Source organism: Argiope bruennichi, chromosome 5 (genome assembly GCF_947563725.1).
Source record: "Argiope bruennichi chromosome 5, qqArgBrue1.1, whole genome shotgun sequence".
Taxonomy (NCBI): domain Eukaryota; kingdom Metazoa; phylum Arthropoda; class Arachnida; order Araneae; family Araneidae; genus Argiope; species Argiope bruennichi.
This window is the reverse complement of record NC_079155.1, coordinates 124,804,662-124,827,443: the sequence shown is the minus strand read 5'-3', so window position 1 is coordinate 124,827,443 and position 22,782 is coordinate 124,804,662. Positions and strand designations below refer to the sequence as shown.

The window sequence follows — 22,782 nt, the reverse complement described above, 5'->3', positions numbered from 1 at the left end:
TAAAAACAACAATAACTATAACATGATGACTATCCAATCATTGTGTAGTTAATATTTTCTTCAGTCTTTAAAACTCCATCAAATACATAAAAATAGCCAAAAATGTATGCTATCAATAATTTGAACAACATATGATACAAGAGGTTTAGTAGACACCCTTCAATTCTGATACATTAAAATGCGAATTTAAAATTTAACGAATACTTTTTTTTAACTTAATCAAAATATGAAAAAATCAAGAAACAATAAGAATGGGAATTCGACATTATATTTATCCTTTTTTTTAATCGTGCAAGGGTTGAATGAAGCAGTATTTTAGTCTTTATCGAATGAGAACCTGCATCGAAAATGCGGTTAGTTTGTCTGTATCTGCTCATACTACCGTAGCGCCATCTGTCAGAAAGAAGAGTTTTGGTGAAAAACATTATGTAGAGTGGCGAGCAGCCGGGAAGAGATGTGTGTAGCATCGGCTCTCGTCAAATTAGTGAGTGTGAATTAAAAATGAATTAAGTCTGCTAAACGAATCTTTATTTAATGAGTTTGTATTCTTTTTATGAGCGTCGACGACATGTGGTCCGCTCGTACGGAGTGAAACAATTTTATCATATTTTATTTTGTTAAACTTATCAAATTATTGTGTCATTTATTCATTATATTGTGCCATTTGAGAAACTTTATTGCATTTATTGTTGCGAATTTTATATTAATATTTATTTGTGAAAGAGTACAATTTTGTTGAATGTTACAACATTGCAACGCCCGGCGGTATGTATCTGCGCATACTACCGTCGCACCATCTGTAAGAAAGAAGAATTTGTTATTAATTCACACTCATTAATTTGACGAGAGCCGATGGTACACACATCTCTTCCCGGCTGCCCGTAGCTCTACATATTGATTTAAAAGTGAATTACAGTCCTCTAAATGAGCCTTTATTTAGTGTGTCTGAATTCTTTATATGAGCATCGAAGACTTTGTCAAACAATAATGACAAAAATGACATGTCTTCTGTTAAGAGAAAATATAAGGTGCATTTGATAAAAAAAATGAAAATATTTGAGTTTTAGAATAACAATGTAATCTATACTTAGAAATCAGGCAAAAATTGTTTTTTTTTAATTGCCAGAATTTAGCAAATATTCATACGATTGTTTGATTGATGACATTAGAAGCAAAAATTTTTTAACTTTTGAAAGGTGTCAAATTTACTTTTGTACAATAACATTTTCGGAAGTTGCAGAGGAAAAACATCAAAATTGAGCTTAATTTTTAATTAATTAAAATTCTAATTAACTTTTCAAAAAATGCTTTGAGGTGTACATTTCCACCCTTCAAGGTATACATGTGCCAAATTTGGCAGGGTCAGGGTTTAGTCGTAGGTCAAATGCTTATAGTGCACCAACACACTCACACACATTCATCTTTATTATTAATATAGGTGACATTGAGCTAAACCTGTGGTTTCTGGCTAGTAACGATCATATTGCAATAGGTCATCAGTTTTTTATTTAACAAAGAAAGGAAAGACTCGTGCATTGGCATTGCGGAATTGCAGCATCGTCAGTTTTATCAGTGTACGAACACAATCACTATTTTAATTCAATTTGCAAGCGATATCTAATAGCATGCCTTTTAGATCTTCCAATATTCAGGAAAAATCAGCTAAAATAGTGTACTTCTGTCAGGAGAGAGGAAACAGAAAACGTATCAATGGGGAAATGGCATTGTTACTTTTACAACGCCTCCTTCCTTAAATTCGCAAGATTTTAAAATATTTTCTGAGACAGAAAATTTTTTTCGCGAGCTTAAAATTTTAATATAAATTGTTTTTAAAAAATCTATTAATTATTGATAAATTAAAAAAATAATTTGCTAATATTATACAAGAAAATTTTATGGAGGTAAGGAGACAGAAAAGCATTATACTTATAAATGCATTTATTTTAATCTAACAGCTTCATCATACTTTTACTATACAATAACCAGTAAGGAAAATTTTAATAAAAAAGATTTAGAAATGTAAGGAAATAATTAAAAATGCGTATTTTGAAATTAGATTTTTAATTTAAGTTAATTAATAACTAGTAATTTCTTATTTGCAGTTTCTTTGAAAAAAACTCATGTACATCAAGTAAAAAAACTTCTTATGTTTTACTAACTAATGATTAACTAATTATTCAAAAAAAAAGACAAAAGTTTTGCCGAAAGGTATCTCAGCTATTTAACTCCAATACAGCAGCCGCAAGTTAAAAAAGCAATACAAGACAAGAGTTTCAACATGTTTGCATCAGAAAATATTGAAGCAAATCCATTTAGCAAAATTATCAGCAACATCTATTCAACGCATATTAGACCTTATTTTCTTCTCTTTCTACAGCCACCATTATTCGGCGTCTTTTATTATTTTTACGTCTTCTGCTTGCTTCTTTACCACGCGTGCTGCCTCCATATCTAGATGTTCGGCGCGTCGTATAATAATTATTCAATTTTCTGTTATGTTTTCTTCCTCGAACATTACTCGCAGGATTGATTTCCTTGATTATTTTTTCTCCATTTCTGGAAGAATTTTTCAATTCTTCGTCATTTTTCACTTGTTTTAGAGATGGCGTTTTGTAACAAGGCGAGTTGTCAATCAGCCTTACCTTTTCATCCCCTGATCCCACGTCACTAGGGAATATTTCTTCAGCTTCCTCCCCTTCTATGTCTTCAGTTATAGAGCCTAAACTTGATTTGAACGTGAGTTTTCCTCGTTTGTTTTTATATCTTCTTTTATGTTTTCTAATGAAATGTGGATCATTTGGAGGGAAATCTATAATGATTGGTGACAGATCATAATCGTTTCCTGTTTCTGTTTCATCTTTTGAAGAATCGTCATAGTTAGTAGAGGAACTGGCAATCAACGATGTTTGGCAAGGGAATCCCGATTCTTCAATTGCAGATGAACATGGTGCTTTCGTCACTTCGTTACTATCCCAGGTTACTGAGAAAAAATATTTTTGAAAGTTTAAATGAAGTTGCGAATGTAACAAGTAAGAGGTAATTTTTTTCAGAAAGATATTAGGTTAGGGAAAAATAAATCCATTATTTTTTAGATAGATGGCTGTAGTGTCGATATCTCATAAAGTATCGATCAAACAATTTCAGATTTATGCTCGTTGGAAAGATAACATTTCACACTAAAAAAAAATTTTTTTTTTTTGTTCCATTTAGTTGTGAGTTGCAGGGTGTTAAAAATGGAAGTCAACAAAGAGAAAATTCGGTACATTTTACAATTTATCTCAGATAAAGGTGAAAATGCAAGCTAGGGGGCTGAAATTATGAATGGTGTTTATGGTCCCGATACTATAACAGCAATTTTGGTTTCATCGATTCCGTTCAGGTATTTTTGATGCTAAAGACGATGATGAACATGATGGATCGAATTTCCATCTGCTTAGCCCAACGGAATTGAATCGGCCCATTTCTGAAACGGATGGTGACTGGGGATGAGAAATGGGTCATATATGAAAACACTGAACGAAAATGATTACGGTCAAAGAGCAGTGAAGCAGCTCAAACGGTCGCCAAACCAGGACTAATGGCCAGGAATGTTCTGCTGTGCATTTGGTGGCACTAGAAAGAAATAATTTATTATGAGTTGATTTCATATGGCCAAACATTAAAATTCGGATCTCTACTATCCAAAGGACCTTTTGAAGCTGGAAATTGATCAGAAAAGACCAGAATTGGCAAACAGGAGAGGTGTTGTGTTCCATCGGGGCAACGCCATCAAGACACATACGTCTATAGTGACTCGCCAGAAACTTAAGGAGCTTGTTTGGAAAGTTTTGATGCATCCATCATATAGTCCGGACCTGGCATCAAGCTATTACCATGTTTTTCTTGCATTGCAGAATTCCCTTAGTGATAAGAATTTGGCATAAAGAGAAGATTGTGAAACTCGATTACTAGAGGTTTTTGCCAATAGGGACTAAGATTTCTATGAAAGAGGTATTATGAAGCTATCTTTAAAATAGCAACAAATTATAGAACAAAATGGTGCTTATTTGATTAAAATTGGTAATCCGAAACATGTGAAATAAAGTCTTGAAGTTCACACGAAAATAATGAATTTCTTTTTTTCCCAACCTAAAATAATCAAGAAACAGTAAATTTCACTTAATATTGTTTTGATGACAAGATTTTGCATTGTTTCTATCCAAAGTTTTTGGAAATTGTTTTGTTTTTATTCATTTACAGTAGTAAAAGTTTTACATATTTTATACATAAAAACGAGTCCATATCCTTTAAACAACACGTTTTCAGAGAGCATTTTGAGCAGCATTATCAAAAATAAATGCATAATGTTTATGGCATTTAAATCACAACATTTATAGCTTTTAGTCACATGAAGTTATAACGAACAGGCAAAGAGGTGGAATATTGGATTGATAGATTTTTAGTGATAAGAAATGAAATTGACAAAATGAATAGAGAAAATATTTGAATGAATTAAAGCAATTTGCTCCGATGGAGCTTATTGTTTCTAAAATGAACCTTGTGCCAACGGCGTAGCGATGAGGCATTGAGAATTTAAAGTTGCCATGGCTGACAATCTTAGAGAATGTCAGGGAGAAATGCTTTTATGACACTTTTTAAAAGAGCAAAATAGGAAAAAAAACCGAACATCAGATGAATTGATACTTGTTAAACCATTGATGGTAATTCACAATGGAAAAGTTCCAATTACTGCCACTACATTACTGATTGTTATAATGAGCCTCATGAGAGGAGAATAAGATAATGAAATACGACTCGTAAAATGATTTCTTCAAAAAATTTCATTAGAAATATTGAGGAATAAGTAGGGAAACCTTTTAGCTATTAAGGTTTTTGCGATCAGTATTGAATCGGTTCGATCGATCAAATGCTTATAATTTAACCTATTATTTATTAAAAGGTTAAAAGATCCTACTTCTGATTTAATGTAATATGCTAATTTTTTTATCTAAAGTTTTTATTTGTGATTGATAAAGATCTAACTATCTTTTATTTAGTCGAGCTACTTAGGATAAGATCATTTACTGCTGCAAAAATATATATCATTCTAAGGTAACTAATTCTAATCATTCTAATTTGCCGACCGGGTGGGAGGATTTTAAAATTTGAACTTCTAATCCAGTTGATGATTATGAAAAGTTTTTGGCTTGGTTTGTTTGTATTGTCTTTTTCTGGCTTGTCTGTCTCAGCTGTTGCATTCTGTGCGAAACATTTTTTACATAACGAGATATGAAGAAAGATAATCAACTAAAAAGGTATTAATGTTAAAGCTATAGTGAAAACTCTATTTTAATGTTAATATTTAAAAAAGTTTTTTTTTTTTTTTATCATAGCACTGGTACTCACAAAAAGAAAAAACCGATGATATGATTGAAAGATCTGATGAAACAACAAAATTGGTTTGAATTTTATAATAACGACAAAGACCACTTTTTAGAAAATTTGTTCAAGATCATTTCTGAAAAATTAATTAAAATAAGAGAAATAATCGCACGGAAATAAAATTGGTGTAACTGAAAAGCTAATTTAAATTTTAAAGTGGTAAAAAAAAATGGGTTTGTGCCATCAAAGATTCGAATTTATGGAGGGAAAACATTGACATATCTATTAAATTTTAATTGAACAAATATCTAATTATAGTTATATAAAACTTTTTCTTAGTACCTACTACCCAAAATATAACTGCATGCCAAATATTGTAAGTTTAGATCCAACGGTTTATCCCGAAGAGCCTTTTTAATTATTTTTTTCATCAATTTTGTACAAGGAAGAAGTGGCCTGAAACAATCAGCAAATAGTGCGCCAAGCTGTAAATCTTATCATATTAAGGAAAAGAATTTTTAAAATTGCTCCTATTGAAAAAATGTCAAAATTTGTTTTTATTGAGTAATTTTTTTTTTAAAAAAAAAGGAGCAGAATTTATTTTATTGTATGAATTTTAAAAAGATGTAGAATCATTAATAAATTTTCAGAAGTAAATATTCATAATTTTTCTACCTTTACTGCACATCTACAAAATAATAATGTGTAGCTTACCAGAAGCCTTTTTTATTTATTCCAGAATTATATATTTTTACCTTTGAAAAGTCGATATGTTTAGCATATAAACTTATTCTGAACATTCAATTCATTATGTAAGCAAAATCCAATTTTTTATCGGATTGAAAGAAATTTAAATATTTGTTGAAATGTCGTATATAATAATCAATTAGTGGACATTTTCAATGATAATGTTTCTTTAAAAATTGAATGAAATGGCTGGAAAAAAATATTTCAAAATTGCTCTACAAGTATAGTAATTGATATAATAATTAAATTCAGCTTATCTTTTTTTAACGTATTAATAGATCTATTTCTTTTTTATATAAGTTTTTCGTCGTTAATCAACGAGATGACATATTTTTTTATGATTAACTCTATGCCAAATAAGACATAACATCTTCATTCTCATATAATTTACGAGATTATATAATATATTTAAGTAATAAGGTAAAATATAAAGAAAACTAAAATTTGTGCTTTTTGTGTTCCCTTTTTCCAAATGTAATATCAGCATTCTGTGTACAGCTTGTTCTACTGTGGATCATAATTGGTCGAGTGAGATGCATATCCTCGATAAACAAGTTGTTTTTTTTTAAGTATGCCCAAAGCCAAAAATCTCAGGGATTAAGATGTGATTGGGTTGCCAGAAACGCAATACTAATTACTCTATAATTAGTAAAATGTTGCCGAAGAAACTGTTGTACAGAGAGTGAGTCCAATGTGTGGGGGCGGTTCATCTTGCATAAAAGTTATTGAATCAAGACATTGGCGCTGTTGCATTTGGGATACAACAAGATTTTCGAGCATGTTTTGGTATCTGTAGTAGGGTTTCTTTTTAATTTTGACCACTTGGTATATTGATTTTTTTTTTTAATTTAATTCTTCCAGGCACATCATTTTTGGCATACCCGTTCTACCACTGCAATCCTCTACTTAACCTGTTCAATTAAAAGTCAATAAACAATACTCACGGCGCCATCTAGTATTATAAAAATCATCGTAAACTTTCCCACATCACAAGAAAATCCCAAAGTCCCAGTTAGCTTTCGGCAGTATACCCCTTCACCCACACCACCAGTAGCAACCAATAGTATCACTCCTTTTAATTACCCACTTATTCTCAACCAACCAAAATCCTAGCTTCACACAAATCCAAACCAAAGTTTATACTCACTTTTCATCAAACATCTACCTATTAATAACCAAATACTTTTAAAAACTAGCATCAAGCTTTTTCCATACAATAGATAATCATAACAACCCAGCAATAGCAAATATACCTACATACAACCCAAGAAACCCTAGGAAGAAGAGAAGACCAAGGACACTACTTCTTGATGAGTAGTACTTAATGATCATTGACCGTACATGCCCTTATTAGGGCTAATAAGGAAAGTCTTGATCATTAACCCTGTAGCTACCTTACTGGACCGGACAGATACGATGAAGGCGTGCCAACAGCAGGTAAAAGATATCACCCACATATCTAAACAAGTGAAACTAATCTAATCTTACCATTGCCTAATAAAATTAATCAGTTTATATTGTATTTAATATTTTTATGTATGTTATCCACTTTTTTTTAATAACCAATTCCCTTACAGATCAATAGTTAACCAGGCATTTAAATATTTAGGCTCAAATCATAAATACCAGGTAAAATTTTTAAAAGTCATAAGGTTCGGAGATTAAGGACCTATGAGTCCAGGTGCTCCGCCGAAACACTCATCACGTCGTCATTATCTACCTAATATGTCATTCTATTAAAAGCCACAGTCCTTAATAGTCACTACATGAAGGATATAGCCATTTTTCTCGCTAGCTACCGTCATCAACGGTGGCGATTTGGAGGATGCTGGGAGCAAGCGCTTTGATGCCGATACCCAAGTTGGAATGCAAATAGACAGTCAGGAAAATGATTTAATTACTCAGGATGCACCTGCCTGCCAGACATGTGCACAGAGAAGTTTCACAGAAATGGCCATTTTTGGCATTCAAATGGAAGTTGATGGATTAAACAAGGCGATGAAAAATTGGATAAAGAATCCGAACCTGCCCCAAGATCATCCTACCTTACTGGACATAGACGCCAAACGAGCTAAAGCCATCTCAGGACTGGAGGAAGCTCAAGGTAATCTTTCTCTTTATAACTGTCAGGATGCAAAACGTAACAAAGCTCTAAATCTCCCAACTTTCCTTAAAGCTCAAGTCAACGAACAATCTCAATCCCCTATTAAACGTAAAACGGCAAGGAATAACCCTTCTTAAAATTCCAACCAAGAAATTACCACTAAAATTAGATTTTCACCGATCGAAAATATAAAAAAGCGCGAAACCGAAAATACTGGCACTAAAGTCCCACCCATAATGCTTGGGTACGCTAACAAATATCAAATTATGTTAGCTGATATTCAAAAAGTCTGTGGCCCAACAGAAAATAAATTTAATAACGGATTCATTAAAATTTTCCCGAATTCTATTGAACAACACCAAAAAATTCAATCTTATACATCTCAGGGTCATAATTACTATATCATTAAACCAAAGAGCAAACACCGAGTCAAGGTAGTCATCAAAGGTCTCCCTATTGATCATGAATCAGAAGATATTCTTGCATACATTAAAAATGAACTCGGGTTTCCAGTCACCAAAATAGTTCAACTTACACAAACAAGGTCAAAGAGGGCGCTGCCGTTTTTATTTTCAGTCGAACTGGAACGTAATGATGAAACCAATAGTATTTACAACGTCAATAGCATCAAATATCTTCGCGTTTCCATTGAGCTATATCGTGCTCGCAATATGACAAGGCAGTGTTTTAAATGTAATTATTTTCACCACAGTGCAGATTGCTGCAACATCAAGCCACGTTGTCTTAAATGCGGTGATACTCATGATACCAATGCTTGCGATATTAAGGAGCGCATTGAAATCAAGAAATGTATCAATTTTGGCAAAAGCGGGCATGTTGCTTCTTACAGAGGCTGCGAGGCTTTCCCCAAGACGAATACTCCCCAACAAAATCGCAACAACGTAACTAACCAGAGCAGAGCTATCTTTAATAATAACCAAACTACTATTCGTGAAAATACATCTTTCACTGGCCTTTTTAAATCTGCTAAAGCACGGCAGATGGCGCCACGAGACAAGTCAAATGTTGCCAAGGATGAAACTTTTACCCTCAATTTCATGAATTCTAATGATTTTAAGGAACTCGTTGAGGGCATGCAGGAAATTAAAAAGCTTTTAAATGAATTTCCTAACCTCTTAATTCAAATTCGTAAACTTAAAAATGCTAAAACATCAGTCGACAAAGTTTTAATTCTTTCTGAAATTTTTGCTAGTCTGGTCAACCCCTATGAAAAATAACATTCAAGTGTAACAGCCTGCGTTTTCTGGAATGCAAATGGCATTTCAAACAAAATTAATGATTTTCGCTCCTTTGTAAATAAACATAAACCCGGTGTAATTTTTATTCAAGAACCTCATCTTAGACCGCAAAGAAAGATTTTTCTGGCTAACTACCACTCGTACTATACTTACAGGATTGAGAATACTGGTGGTGGTACTGCAGTTCTGATTAAAAATGGTATACCCCATCATGAGATCACTCCTCCTACGCTGTACTATGTTGAAGCCACGGTGGTTGCCCTGGACATTAAAAATGATCCAATTACTCTTACTTCTATTTACATCCCCCCTAGTTCTGATAATGCTCTCTTTACTTGTGACTTTGAAAACTTACTACAAATCAGTTCGAATCAAGTTATTTGTGGCGATTTTAACGCCCATCATATCATTTGGGGTTGTCAAAATAATAATGCACGTGGTAACTTATTATATTCTTTTGCACTGCATGCAGGTTTAAAAATTTTAGCTCCTTGCTCCCCCACTAGATATGGTGTTTATTCTGCCAGTACAATAGATCTTGCGATAGTTAAGACTTTCTTTTCCCATATAAAATAGTTTCTATCCCTGAACTCAGTTCAGATCATAATCCAGTTCTCCTTAGCTTTTTTCTTAAATACTCACTGCCAGACAGCAATAGAAAAGTTGCCACTAATTGGACCAATTTTAAACAAATACTGTCCACTGCTAATTTCGATCAGAATTTGAATCCACAAACTCCTGAGCAACTTGATGAAATGGTTGACTATTTTGAAAAAATAATTATTGATGCCAAATTTGCTGCCTCGAAACCACTGAAATTTAATCAAAATTATACAGACCCAAAAATTGTTATCTCCAAAAAGAACGAAATTATACCAGAAAGGTCTTTCAAAACACTAGAAACCCAGTCTTCAAGAGAATCATGAATAAACTCAACAAAACTATCCAAATACTTAACGAAAAAACTGAGCAAAATGAATTTATTTATAAACTTGTTAATGCTAACACATATGATGGCACCTTCTGGAATTTTGTCTCATCCTTTAAAAAGAAAACGCAAAAAATTTCCGCCCTTAAAGGCCAGGCTAGTATTGTTAATACTGACATTGATAAAGCAAACTGCTTGACTGACAGCCTTGAGACCCAGTTTCAATTAAATAATCTTAAACATGTTGATATAGAGACGCTTGTAAATAACACAGTCAAAGACTTTCAGAATACTCTTCCTAATTACTTTCATGATGTTACTCCACCATCTATCACAGAAATTACTGACTATATTAAGAATCTTAAAATCAACAAAACCCCTGGCTTAGATGGAATTAGTAACAAAGTTATACGTAACCTCCCGCCAAATTTAATTTCTTTGCTTCAACTTATCATTTTTGAAATCATGGCCTTTGGTCACTTCCCTACAAAATGGAAAACAGCTGTTGTTGCTCCCATTCTCAAATCGGACAAAGATCCCACAGAACCGGTCAGTTATAGACCCATTTCGCTACTTCCTTCAATTAGTAAAATTGCTGAACATATCATTTTAAATAGGCTCAACAAATTTCTCGAAGACAAAAACATCCTTTGTCCGGAGCAATTTGGGTTTAGGAATAACCTCTCGACGACTCATCAGCTTGTCAGGGTAGTCGAATATGTCGAAGAGGGTTTTGCTAATAATCAAAAGTCTGCCGCTGTTTTCCTTGATCTTCAGAAAGCCTTTGACAGAGTTTGGCAAGAAGGCCTTATTTACAAGCTTATTACTTATAATATCCCTCATTATATTATCAAAATTATTATCTATTTAAGCAACAGGTTCTTTTGTGTTCGCATTAACAATAATCTTTCAGACATCAAACATATGACAAGCAGGTGTTGCCCAAGGCTCCAAAATTTTTCCTATCCTTTTTTCAATCTACATTAACGATATTCCAAAGCAATTTAATACTATGTTTTGCATGTATGCCGACGGCACTGCAATACTAGCCAGAAATAAAAATCCGAATTTCATCTCAATAGCTCTTACAAGACATCTTAAAACCCTTGAAGACTGGATCACTAAATGGAAAATTGAAATCAATCCGAGTAAAACTGAAGCAATTATGTTCACCAACAATCAGGTTAACAAAGATTTCCACCCAGTTAAAATTAAAAATCAAATTATCCCGTGGTCTAAGGAATGTAAATATTTAGGAGTTATTTTAGGCCATAAACTTACTTGGAAACCCCACTTTATTTATGTTAAAAACAAGTTTCGAGACCTAACTCGTAAATTTTATCCCCCAATTTCTCGAAACTCTAGAATGAATAGGGACAACAAAATACTTATTTACACCGCTTATTTGCGTCCAGTTCTTACGTACGCATGTAAGTTTTGGGGATACGCTGCCAAGTCAAACTTAAGAATTATTGAAATTCAACAAAACAATCTTATTTGAAGATTCTGCAATTATCACTGGTATATGCTTAACACAAACATGTATAAAGCTCTTGATTACCCACCACTTAAGAAATTTATTAAAAAACTTGCCACAAAATTTTTTTAAGAATCTTGATTCTCACGATAATGAAGCAGTTCTTGCTATTCCTAAATACACTCCTAATTTACGTATTAGAAGGCCCCGTAATATTCTGCTTTAACACCCTTTTTTGTTTTTCTGTTTTATTTATTCAACTTTAATTTTTTCATATCTTTCAAAAATTGTCCTGGCCGCGTTTTCCCAATCCTTGTTGCACCTCCTATCGCATTCTGACAGCCAATAAAAACTTGAGCTTCATCAAGCACCTCCCACTTCATCTCCTGCTAATACTCACTTAAGCGACTTCCTTGGACTTTTTTCGAAGATGATCACGGCAAATATTGAAAGCAAAGTTTACGATAAGTCTTTTCATTTACCGGAGATTAAGCCCCAACCTTAGGGGCTAGGCGCTCCGTTAAACATATCATTAACAGTCACTTCATGAAGGATATAGTCCTTTGCTCTAAGGGCGGGTACTCTGACATTATTATCATCGAACTCGAACATATTTGACATAGTACGTTGTGCTTGCAAAGACTGTTATTTATTTCTGCTGTAAAAGTGGCAGAAAAATGTGTTAGCCAGCAACTGGTGCGGAATGAGTAAGATAAACCTAATATTGGTCATAAAAGACTTAAGATTTTTTTTTAATTTTGTTTGTTACTAAGCGTTGTAAAGATCTAAATAATATTTGTCAAATGGTTGTCGATCATTCGGTACCTGATTGATCCTCGAAATCTCGCTTGCTTATCATACCTTCTGATTCTTATCAAATATTACATGAAATTTCGAAATTCACTAAATTTTTTCCGAATTATTTTTAAAAATTGTGTTGAGTTGAATTTTATGTTAAATTGCATGACGTACATATACATAATAAATATGCGAAATGACATTTTTGTGTTTATATTAGAAAAGTTTCGAACATAAATATTCTAATAATGAATAACAAGAAAACGGAATACTTACTGTCAGAGGAGTGTGATCCTACATCTGTTACAAACTTTTCTTTAAATCTTTCGGCAACATTCTGAAGAGGTTCCGATTCATCTGAAAAAATTTGAAAAATATATTAAATCTTAAATTAATATTCAATAGTTTTGATGAAAATTAAACGTATATAATTTCAATTTTAAAAGTTGTAGGATTTGCTGTAAAAAGGATGTAGCTCCAAATTAGGGGAATTTGGAGTTACATGCACTATCATGTGGTAAAAAAAAATTGTTTATTTGGTGTCAGAAAGATGTAGCTCCAATCGCTAGTTCTTGCGTTATTCAAGAGGTGGAGCTGTCTGTCTCATTAGTTTGTTGCAATACAGAGGTAACTTCTAGAGCTACCGCCACTTTCTCCTGCAGATTCTTCCACTTAAGAGTGTAAAATATAAAGATATAATGGAACCAGCTCGCAAATATGTCCCACAAAATGTTATGTGGTTCTATGATGGACTACAGCCCTATGTTACAGAGGGGGAATATGATGATTAATAGGAATATATATTTTTTATTTTTAAAGCCAAGTTATATGTACATTTTGTTTATATTTTGTCAGTTTATTTTAAATAAAATAATGTTATAGTAAATTGCAATTCTATTGTGAAATGTTTTTCATAGAGGTAGACACACTATCTATTTGGTTGCAAGAAAGAGGTCATTCCAACATGTGCCACGTCATCTGGAAAATATATTTTTGAGTAAAAATACTATCATAAAATGTAAGAACAATTGAAAAGATTGATCAAAAGGGAACTCTTCACACAATTTAGAATTTGGAATTTTCAAAAGTGTTTTTTTTTGGGGGGGGGGGGTTCTGCAAGCTTACCTTTTTTTTTTTTTTTTTTTTCAGCAAACCGCTCGATTTTCAAGTAGAATATATAATTCAAAATTGTTGATTATTTATTAAATGTATTAAAGAATCAATGAATTAGATCTGTAAAAAAAAAGTTTCTACTCCACATTAAGTAAATAAAGATTTCAATATTTTAAAGGTTGTATAAAAAAAATATGATATTAAAAGTATTCAGTCACATTTAAAAAAAATTCAAAATCTTATTTTCTAAAATTTATTCAACACACTTACCATATAAAATTGAAAATTTCATTATTAATAAAAGGTAAAATACACATTAATAAAACTTAAAATTAGTATAAATCATTGAACAATAATATTAATTAGTAGAAATTAAAATTAGTATAAATCATTGAACAATAATATTAATTAGTAGAAATTAAAATTAGTATAAATCATTGAACAATAATATTAATTAGTATAAATCATTGAACAATAATATTAATTAGTAGTCACCTTTGATAATCAACTGGTTCACTAGTGTAGCTCTCTTAAAATTCGAATAAGCTCACTTTAATTTGAAATTGAAGTAATTGAACTTCAACTAATACAAAAATGTTTTTACTGCAACCAAACATGTATTTTTAAAAGTTGAGTGCAGAAAATAGTATCATTCAGCTTTTACGTTTACTTTAGAATATTTTTTTTATAAATTATGTAACATCTCACAGGATTATTCAATAAAAATTTCTCTGATTCATCATAAAATTCAGTCTTCAGTTTTATTTTCAAAAGGTCTAAAATGATATAAATAATAATTTATTTTCTTTAAGTCAATATATATATCTCAATATCTGATATCTTAATCTTGTATAACCTTTGGCCCTAAGGTTTGGTTCTGATAGTTTTGTGGCATGTTCAAATGAGCAAAAAGTTTCTGCTGTCAGCTTTTATTAATCTATCATTTTATAGGTTCGTGTCAATTTAAAAAAAAAATAAGGGGTAATTCTTGAAGATGATCACGCGCAGTGTTAATTTTTTTTCTTTCTATTCTTTATCAGATTCCGTAAGCTCAATTAACTCTTTATCTTGGCTTATTCTGATTTATTTTCAAGTGATCCTGAAAAACCAATTTTCTGAGCTGACTTGAAATGATCGTGAATAAACAATCTTAAATCTGTAACAGATGGAATTTCCAACATGTTGTGGAGCAGAAGATCAGAGAGAAGGTATCTGAATGGCCGCCAGCTGTCTCCCTGAAAAGTTCTCAGTTATCTTCAAAAGAATCTTCAGCTCTCTAGGCCTTAATGGGTATATACGTCCCAGCGATCAGACTTCATTCCTTATTTGGTAAATAAATCCTGCAACATGGGTTATCGCAGAAAAGCATTTTTAAATGGGATTTAAAAGTTTAGTGATACAAGTTCCGTGCCGAAAGGATTAATGTAATGCGAAACTATGCTTAATGATACTGTTGTGGCTTATAGCACAAGTCATAGATAAGCTTCGCTGCCGAAGTCAGCGATTTTAAGCCTAGTTTTAGCGCCATATAGGGCCGAGAATTCATCTTAGCTACTCATACTTCACAGCCCTTTTTACGGGGTGGACTTCATTTATACATTTCATTCACAGATCGTAATTGAGAACTAAATGAAAGAACGATCACCTTTGATCCAGTATCCCCAGTGATATTGTTTCGACTTGGAGGGCTTTGTGGATATGACAGATTTATACGTACACCAGTTTCATGTGCATGGAGAGTCTTCGGCCGACGAGATTCGAACTTGTAACCCAAGAGAGTGAAATCCTACACTTCTCAACCAGGAAATCCCGGCTTAAGATGCTTAACACTGCGACGGCTGTTGCTTTTAAAAAGACAGTGTAACAGTTAATAAAGTCTTAGAAATGCCTTATATGCCCCATTGTCTGCTGATCCTTTGAATTTAATTTTTTCAATTAACATCTTAAGTCTCGTTTCAGTTGGGTACGGTTTACTTGTTCGATTATGATTCGATGATAAATTTACGCATCGAAGTAGGATTCCTTTTAGATTACATTCTCCTAATGGTAAAGAGCAACGAAGAGATAAAGAAATGAATATGCTTACCCATACAAATGGGTGTAATGCCGCTCCAATGTCCACTCCTCAAGCAGGTGCGCGTTCCTACCCCCATTAGGATAAATCCGGGTTTGCACATGTATTGGATGGCCGATCCCTCGTGCCGCTCGTCCCCCAGGATCTCTCCCCCGGGTAGTGGATCGGGATCATCACAATGGCCCTCTATAAGTAAAACAAATGGCAATTTAATGCAACTAAATTTTAGATGAAGATATTTTGTAATTTTTTTTACCTCTTCGTACAAGAAATTTAAGAAAGATCTGAGTTCGTCAAACTACTTTTGAATGTTCCTGTGAATTCCAAACGAGGCTCCTCCATTGCACTTAGATCTTCCTAAATGTATGTGATCGCTATAATTCAAAACTCTCAACAACTTAAGTTAATGATATATGGCATGTTCTCTATGCATATGTATACAGAAAGTCATAATTTTCTCATATGCATGTTCAATTTCTTGCTTCATATAATGAAGTTCATTACACACATGCACACACTGTCATATTTACGAAGATACATTTTACCACTGGAATTGTCATTGGCCTTCACTGAAACTATATACATCTATAATTATTGCACTTATTTACTTTCGTATTCTTATGCCTGTTCAGAAGAATATTATATATATTTTAATGATTGTTTATATTTAAATGCATGTTCAAAGAAAATATGAGATTATTTGTTTGTGCACAAGCGGTCGTATGTTCAATTAAAAAAAAATTGGAAAAATGAAGGGTGTAAACATCAATCCCACTAATATCGGGTTTTGCTTTGTTTTATTTAAGATGATATAAAAATTCTGTTTGTTTCTCTTCAGGTTAGTACTTCCGAATTTTTATAGGAAAAATTCAAAATACGAGATAACTTTTAAAAACTGATAGTAAAAGAGGCAATTGTGGAAGCTTTAAATCGATAAAATATTTGTGAGAACAGCCTGTGCAGTTGATTATAGCCTTCATTGCATAACGTAGTTGCAAGAAAAGTGGCTTCACCCAATAGTAACAGGGCAAGAAGATCCGTCGGCTATCATAAGATCTCGGCTTCGAGGATGGAAGACTTGTAAGTTCGAATCCGATTACATCAGTAATTCATTATGTATGTGAGCATATTGCGCACGAAACCTGATGCCATAGGTCAAATTTTCTTCCACTGGTTTGAGATTGAAGCTTGGAATTGAGAAGGCCAATGGTCGGTTCAGGTGTCATCCTGACTCCTAATTTGGCGGGGATCTCAAAACTATGAGACCCATCTCGAAATAGCACTCGTATTATTTCCAAATGGGAATATACCTAAGTTGAATTTAACTGTCTCATTTAATAAATGCTGAGAACTATAATATATTTAGAAAAAAATGTACAAGAAAGAAAGAAAGTAAATAAAATAGCAAGAAAATAAAAAAAAATTGCAATTGCGATTTTGTAAAATTCCTCTTTACATTTTTACTAGACGCAGATATAATTTAACATAAATGCCTATGATCCTTAAAGAATCAACATGAAAGTTATTCGAATGAAATACATGAAAGCGTGTACTGATGATAATTCATGAATGAAACTCACCGGCTTTGAAGCATTTGGGTTCCTTGGTCGACGACCATTTACCTTTCCAGCAGCGAACTTGTGGAGGAGACGCCAAAAAATAGCCAGGATCACATTTGAAGAGGTACTTCTGAGTTCCAATGGGGGTTATTTTCCCGTGATCCAGAGTGATATATGGGAAAGGAGGACAAACAGCATCTGCATTTTAAAAAAAATCTTTACGAGAGTGTTTATGTTTTATAAGATGCATTCTGCACATCAATTCAGAGATTATAAAGATCGTGGATTCTTTCACTGTGGCTTTGAAAACTTGTGCCTCAAAGACAGATTATGAAAATTTCACATTCAATGAAATGCATTTGTATTTCACAGAACTTAAAAACAAAGGAGAGTTACTTTATGCTTATACCATATTTCAAAAATTTTAATTAAGAATGATAGTTAATGGGAAATAAGAAATAGATATTTTTTTAAAAAAATGAAAAATAATTTAATAAGCTTTTGTAAGAATCGCATATTGAAAGAGAACAAATGAAGAAAAATTATGCTTTACAATAATATTAGGACTTTTTCTTTGGAATGATTCATTGCAATAGGGTAAAAGCACCAATTTTTGAAACTTTAACGAAGTTTTTGAAGTATTTTTTCCTATAATATTTTTATTAATTAAACTGTCCTTAGATTTTTCACATTCGTACATGTTTGTGTTATTAAGCTCACTTATAAATTTTATCAAAATATTAATTTTTTTTTATTTTTTGAGCCGAAAATCAATGGTAAGCTTTATCACCAACTGTTGACAAACAAGAACAAATTATCGGCAAAAAAAAACCAATTGCTGACAATATATTAGGACAGGAATAGAAATCAATTATTGGCACCATATATATATTTCCTATGACAACATCGGTGCCTTTTTCTTCTCCCTCTCTACTACATTTTGTAATTCAGTCTTCTCTTTTTCTGCTTCTTCTTTACTCGCTCTTTCTCTTTTCTACTTCAGTTGCTTTATTTTTCGTCTTTCTTCTCAGGTAATTTTTACACTTAGTTGAAACGACTACGCTCGACAAAATTTCTCTGCTGTGTTTCTTGAAAGTCTTTTTAGTCTACTTAAGAAATCTTCTGAAAAGACTTGGTGATTTTGCGTTGAACGTATACCATGGTTTCTACTGTTATCAGTTCCTGGTGCTGTTCAGACTATGAAGTAATAGGCGTTATGAGGGTTGTCGATAACTCAATACATGGTGTGCTCCAATCCAATTATGACATTTACACGAACCTGTTATTGACAATCCTGTCAGCAATTTATTAGTTCTGTTATTTTTTTTAATAAAAGCATCATTCTGATATAAATATAAAAATGACTGTAATAAACATATAAACTAAAGCCTTATGAAATATCCAGTTATTGGCACATATATCAGTAAATGGGAAAACTCATCATTTTGAAGATCACAGTATGGATTGATACCTCTTAATAGTTGCTTTTTTTAAAAAATTCTGTTTGAAAATGGCATACGCTCATCAGAGGCTAGTATCAAAATATATGAAAAAGAATTTGAAGCTCATAAACACAATAGGAAAAGATAAAATAAGCAAACTTTGATTCATCCGCTTAGCGAATTTCATAAGGCAATGACGCTAAAAGTGAAATGTTAAAAAATATACCTTTACCATACATTATCATTTAATGGAAACCTGGCATTGATGTGAATCTGTTCTAATTAACTCCTAGATTCAATGGCTCCACGTTTGAAATTCTGGGGGATTCTTAACACTGGTTCCAACAAATTTAAATTACAAATGTCAATAATAGGGGCTTTTACACTAGATATATTAACATTTTTAGAATGACAAGTGTTAAGAGGAAGGATTTTTCTGAATCGAAGTTTTAATATTCAATAAATGTGATCATTTTCTCATTTTTAATATAAATTTTGTATCAGTGGGAAAATTGAGACTGCTTGGAATGTTTTATTTAAAATTGAGGGAAAATGGCCTTTTCTTAATTCGTCAAGTAATATAAAATCGGCACTTCATTATGTCATTACAGGAAATTAACGAACTTCATTCAATGTTTGGGCGGAATTTTCAAACTTGTTGTAGATAATGAAGAATTTTTTTTATGCCTTATCAAATTACTTCTTTTGGGGGAAAAAACTATCTACATTCTTCCTTCTGGGGGGGGATCTATCAGCATTACATTTAATTTTAAACAAAAACGTTTAAACATTATTTTGACGTTTAACATTATTCCAAAACTAATTTTTGGAATCTTAAATTCGGAATTGAGGCAATGCGATAGGAGCATAAAACTTCATATTCAGATATAAACCATTAAGAGTTTGCAAAAAGAAAAGATTAAACATAAACAATATATTTTACTAGTGCTTTTATTTTTTTAACAAATTTTCTCCAAGCAGGTATTTTAACAAATAAATAATGCACTGTAATCTGAAATTTATCATAGAGCGTTTATTGTTATGCACTTTTTTTTTACTATCCGTTTTGAATTCACTTCCAGACGTATTAGAGTTTTGACCTTTGTCCACTTATGTGTTTTCAAGGGCAATAGACACTATTTCAGTGTTTTCTAATGATATGCTAATAAATTTAGTAATTATTTGCTAATCGATTCCTTTTGATGCAACTTTGATTCCATCCCACTGCCGCGTCCCATTGTGAATTTAAGAAAATGATTTCAAGATTTCATAAATTTCGTAATAACTAATTACTTATCAAAGATTGAAGAATAAAAAATAAAATCTCCTTTACAATGCAATAATAAAGATATGGTTTTTATCATATTTTTTAATTAAACATTCTTAAAATCAACGAACAATGGGTCAAATACACATTTCGGTTGTTGCATGTTCTAAATAATCGGTCCTTTTGCCTTTTATTTACTCCACCACAAACATTTTACGAGCACCGGACGACACATATTCCGCATATAAAATTAAATACATATTAGTAATAAAGCCATTTAAAATTAGTATTACCGGTTATTTACTGATTCTAAACTCACCCGCCCATGTTTTTATCCAAACTGTCCGAATTCTCCATCGGATAAAGAAGACACGCTCCAGATTTTCGTTTATTAGAGTTGCAGTAGCTGATGTCGCCACACATATTACATGTTTTAGTGAAAAATGCATTCTCGATTAGATGTTTATTATTTTTGTCAGGGAAAGAAAGAAAGCAGCAAGAAATTATTTCAATCACAAAAATAAGGTGTCAGCATTTTATGTAAAGTAAAATTGTTCAAGAGGTTTATGTTTTTTATTTTTAACTTTTGTTGCTTTAAATTTTTTTTAAACAAAATATTTTTCAAATGGAACAAACAATAAAATATCGGGGATTTACCGGCCAATCTGTGACTCCTGGGTATTTTATTAACGACACTGAAGTCAACACGAGTCTACACAGAACGAAAATCAACAGTAGGAAAATGAATGATATTAAATTATCGTCATTTGCGAAAGCACAAATTTACAATATTTTTTACAAAATAAACAAAATTGAAGGGTGAATCATTTATAAAGTAATTTTTAAAATTTTAACATTTCTTTTAAAGAGTTTCTTAAATAAACTTATCAGTGAAAAATATCTGCTTATTTTTTTTTTTTTTTTCAAAAAGATAGAGTTGTTAAATAGACGCCTCGTTACTTCATTACTGATTTAAGCAAATTTAGTCAGCACACAACAAAAGACACATGATAAAAAGAAAAGTAAAGAACTCCAGGTATAAAACAACATGCTTACGCTTCTGCCTGGCTCTGGCAGCTGAAAGTTTAGAAGGTGAAATTAATATCACCGATCCGATAACCAGCAACACCTGTGCCGGAATGATCATTTTTACGAGTTTACTCTCAGTTGAGCGCCATTCAACTAGAAGAATCAGTTTCGAAAGCGGAAGATCTCGGCTTCCGGAACCAACTCTTTAATGAGAAGGAAGTGAGAAAATTCAGATATCGCATCACGAGGTTTCCAACATCGCTGATATCATAAGAGGAAACTCCGACACAAGTAAGGAGAAATTATGAACAACAACATGTAATCAATGCACAAGAAAAAACCGAGGTATTTCCATTGATAGATAAGCTGCGTCTGTGTCTCCCAGCATTACTACCGGACAAGCGCGGACAACAGAAACGCCGAATGACTCAGCTCTGGGTCAGCAGAAATCCCTCAGATGTTTCTCGCCGCGGTGGCTTGGTGGTAAGTTCTCAGGCTTCGGAACCGGAGAGTTTCAGCTTTGAGACCCTATTCCACCAAAGAAACGCCGTGTAAACGAGTTTGGTACACGCTAAATCCGTCGCGACCAAACGCCTTCTCGCTGGTATGGTGTGGAAGTTTGGAATGGAGGTTCCAGCTCAGGTATCGTCCTCGTGATCTGACCGCATTTCAAAATTACGTGGTTCGTCCCAAATTATCCCTAGTGTTGCTTTAAAACTGGACGTTAATATAACTAAACTAAACTAAACCCTCAGATGTTTCTGCCCTCGTGATGACTGACAGCCGTAAATATTTATACTCCCATACACTGGCGAGTCAAATGATTAGAGAAACATCTGATGAGAAATGTTTTCTCAACGAGGAAGAAAAAAAAATGTGAACTGACCCTAAATCATCGATTATGGCTCCTCAGTCGTTGTTGGGCATTCTAGCAATTGCTTCTCAAAAAAGGAAAATTCTGCATTCTCTGCCAAAAGTGTTCAGAGAAGTATTTCACAAAAATTATTTTATCACTATTTTAAAATTTAAAAAAACTGACATATACCAATTAAATCCTCATGCAATTTTCTAAAATCATGAAAAGATTTTTTAAAATTTATTTTGATATCTGAGTCAATAATTTTTATTGTTGTTAAATTAAACTAATTTCATCAAATAGTTTAATCTTATTACACGAGTTTTTTTCAGCTTAAAAAATATGTCTAAGAACGCTCACTTTATTTGATGCATGAATTACATAAAAAGAAGAATGATATTCAGAAAAGTAATTTTCTTAACACACACAGATACGCCGCACGCAAGCGTGTCTGTACACATTATTACACACACACATTATGCGAGATTCGAATCTGGAATTGCTAAACTAAGGTGGAAGCACAGCGCTCTAAATTAACGGCCTTCCGGATATTTAACGTTAAAATTAAATTCCTTTTTCATCCATATGATTCTCATTGCTTTGAAGATCAGATTCCCACCCCAAGAAAAAAGTTCTGCAGTTGTTTGAAAGTTTATGTGAAAAGTATCATTATCGTTTAGCTTGTAATCCTTCTCATCTGGAGAATAGTGTTATTATAAGAGCTTTATTTCTCATCCTGAAAAAAATAAATAATAAAAAAGCTCTGAT

The 22,782-nt window shown here is 32.6% G+C and overlaps 1 protein-coding gene across 2 annotated transcripts in view; it reads right to left on the bottom strand.

The window, feature by feature from the left end:
- LOC129968838 (complement C2-like) overlaps positions 1-21,366 on the bottom strand; it is a 48,151-nt gene extending 26,785 nt beyond the window's left edge. Inside the window, exons 1-4 of one of the 2 annotated variants that reach the window (XM_056083118.1) lie at positions 21,186-21,366; positions 17,442-17,618; positions 15,874-16,047; positions 12,951-13,031 (exon numbers count right to left, since the gene is read on the bottom strand). In XM_056083118.1, coding sequence (XP_055939093.1) covers positions 12,951-13,031; positions 15,874-16,047; positions 17,442-17,618; positions 21,186-21,276 — 523 coding nt within the window. In that variant the 5' untranslated portion in view covers positions 21,277-21,366. The remainder of the gene's footprint in view (positions 1-12,950; positions 13,032-15,873; positions 16,048-17,441; positions 17,619-21,185) is intronic. The other variant, XM_056083117.1, reaches the window with a different exon arrangement.
- Positions 21,367-22,782: the final 1,416 nt, after the last annotated feature.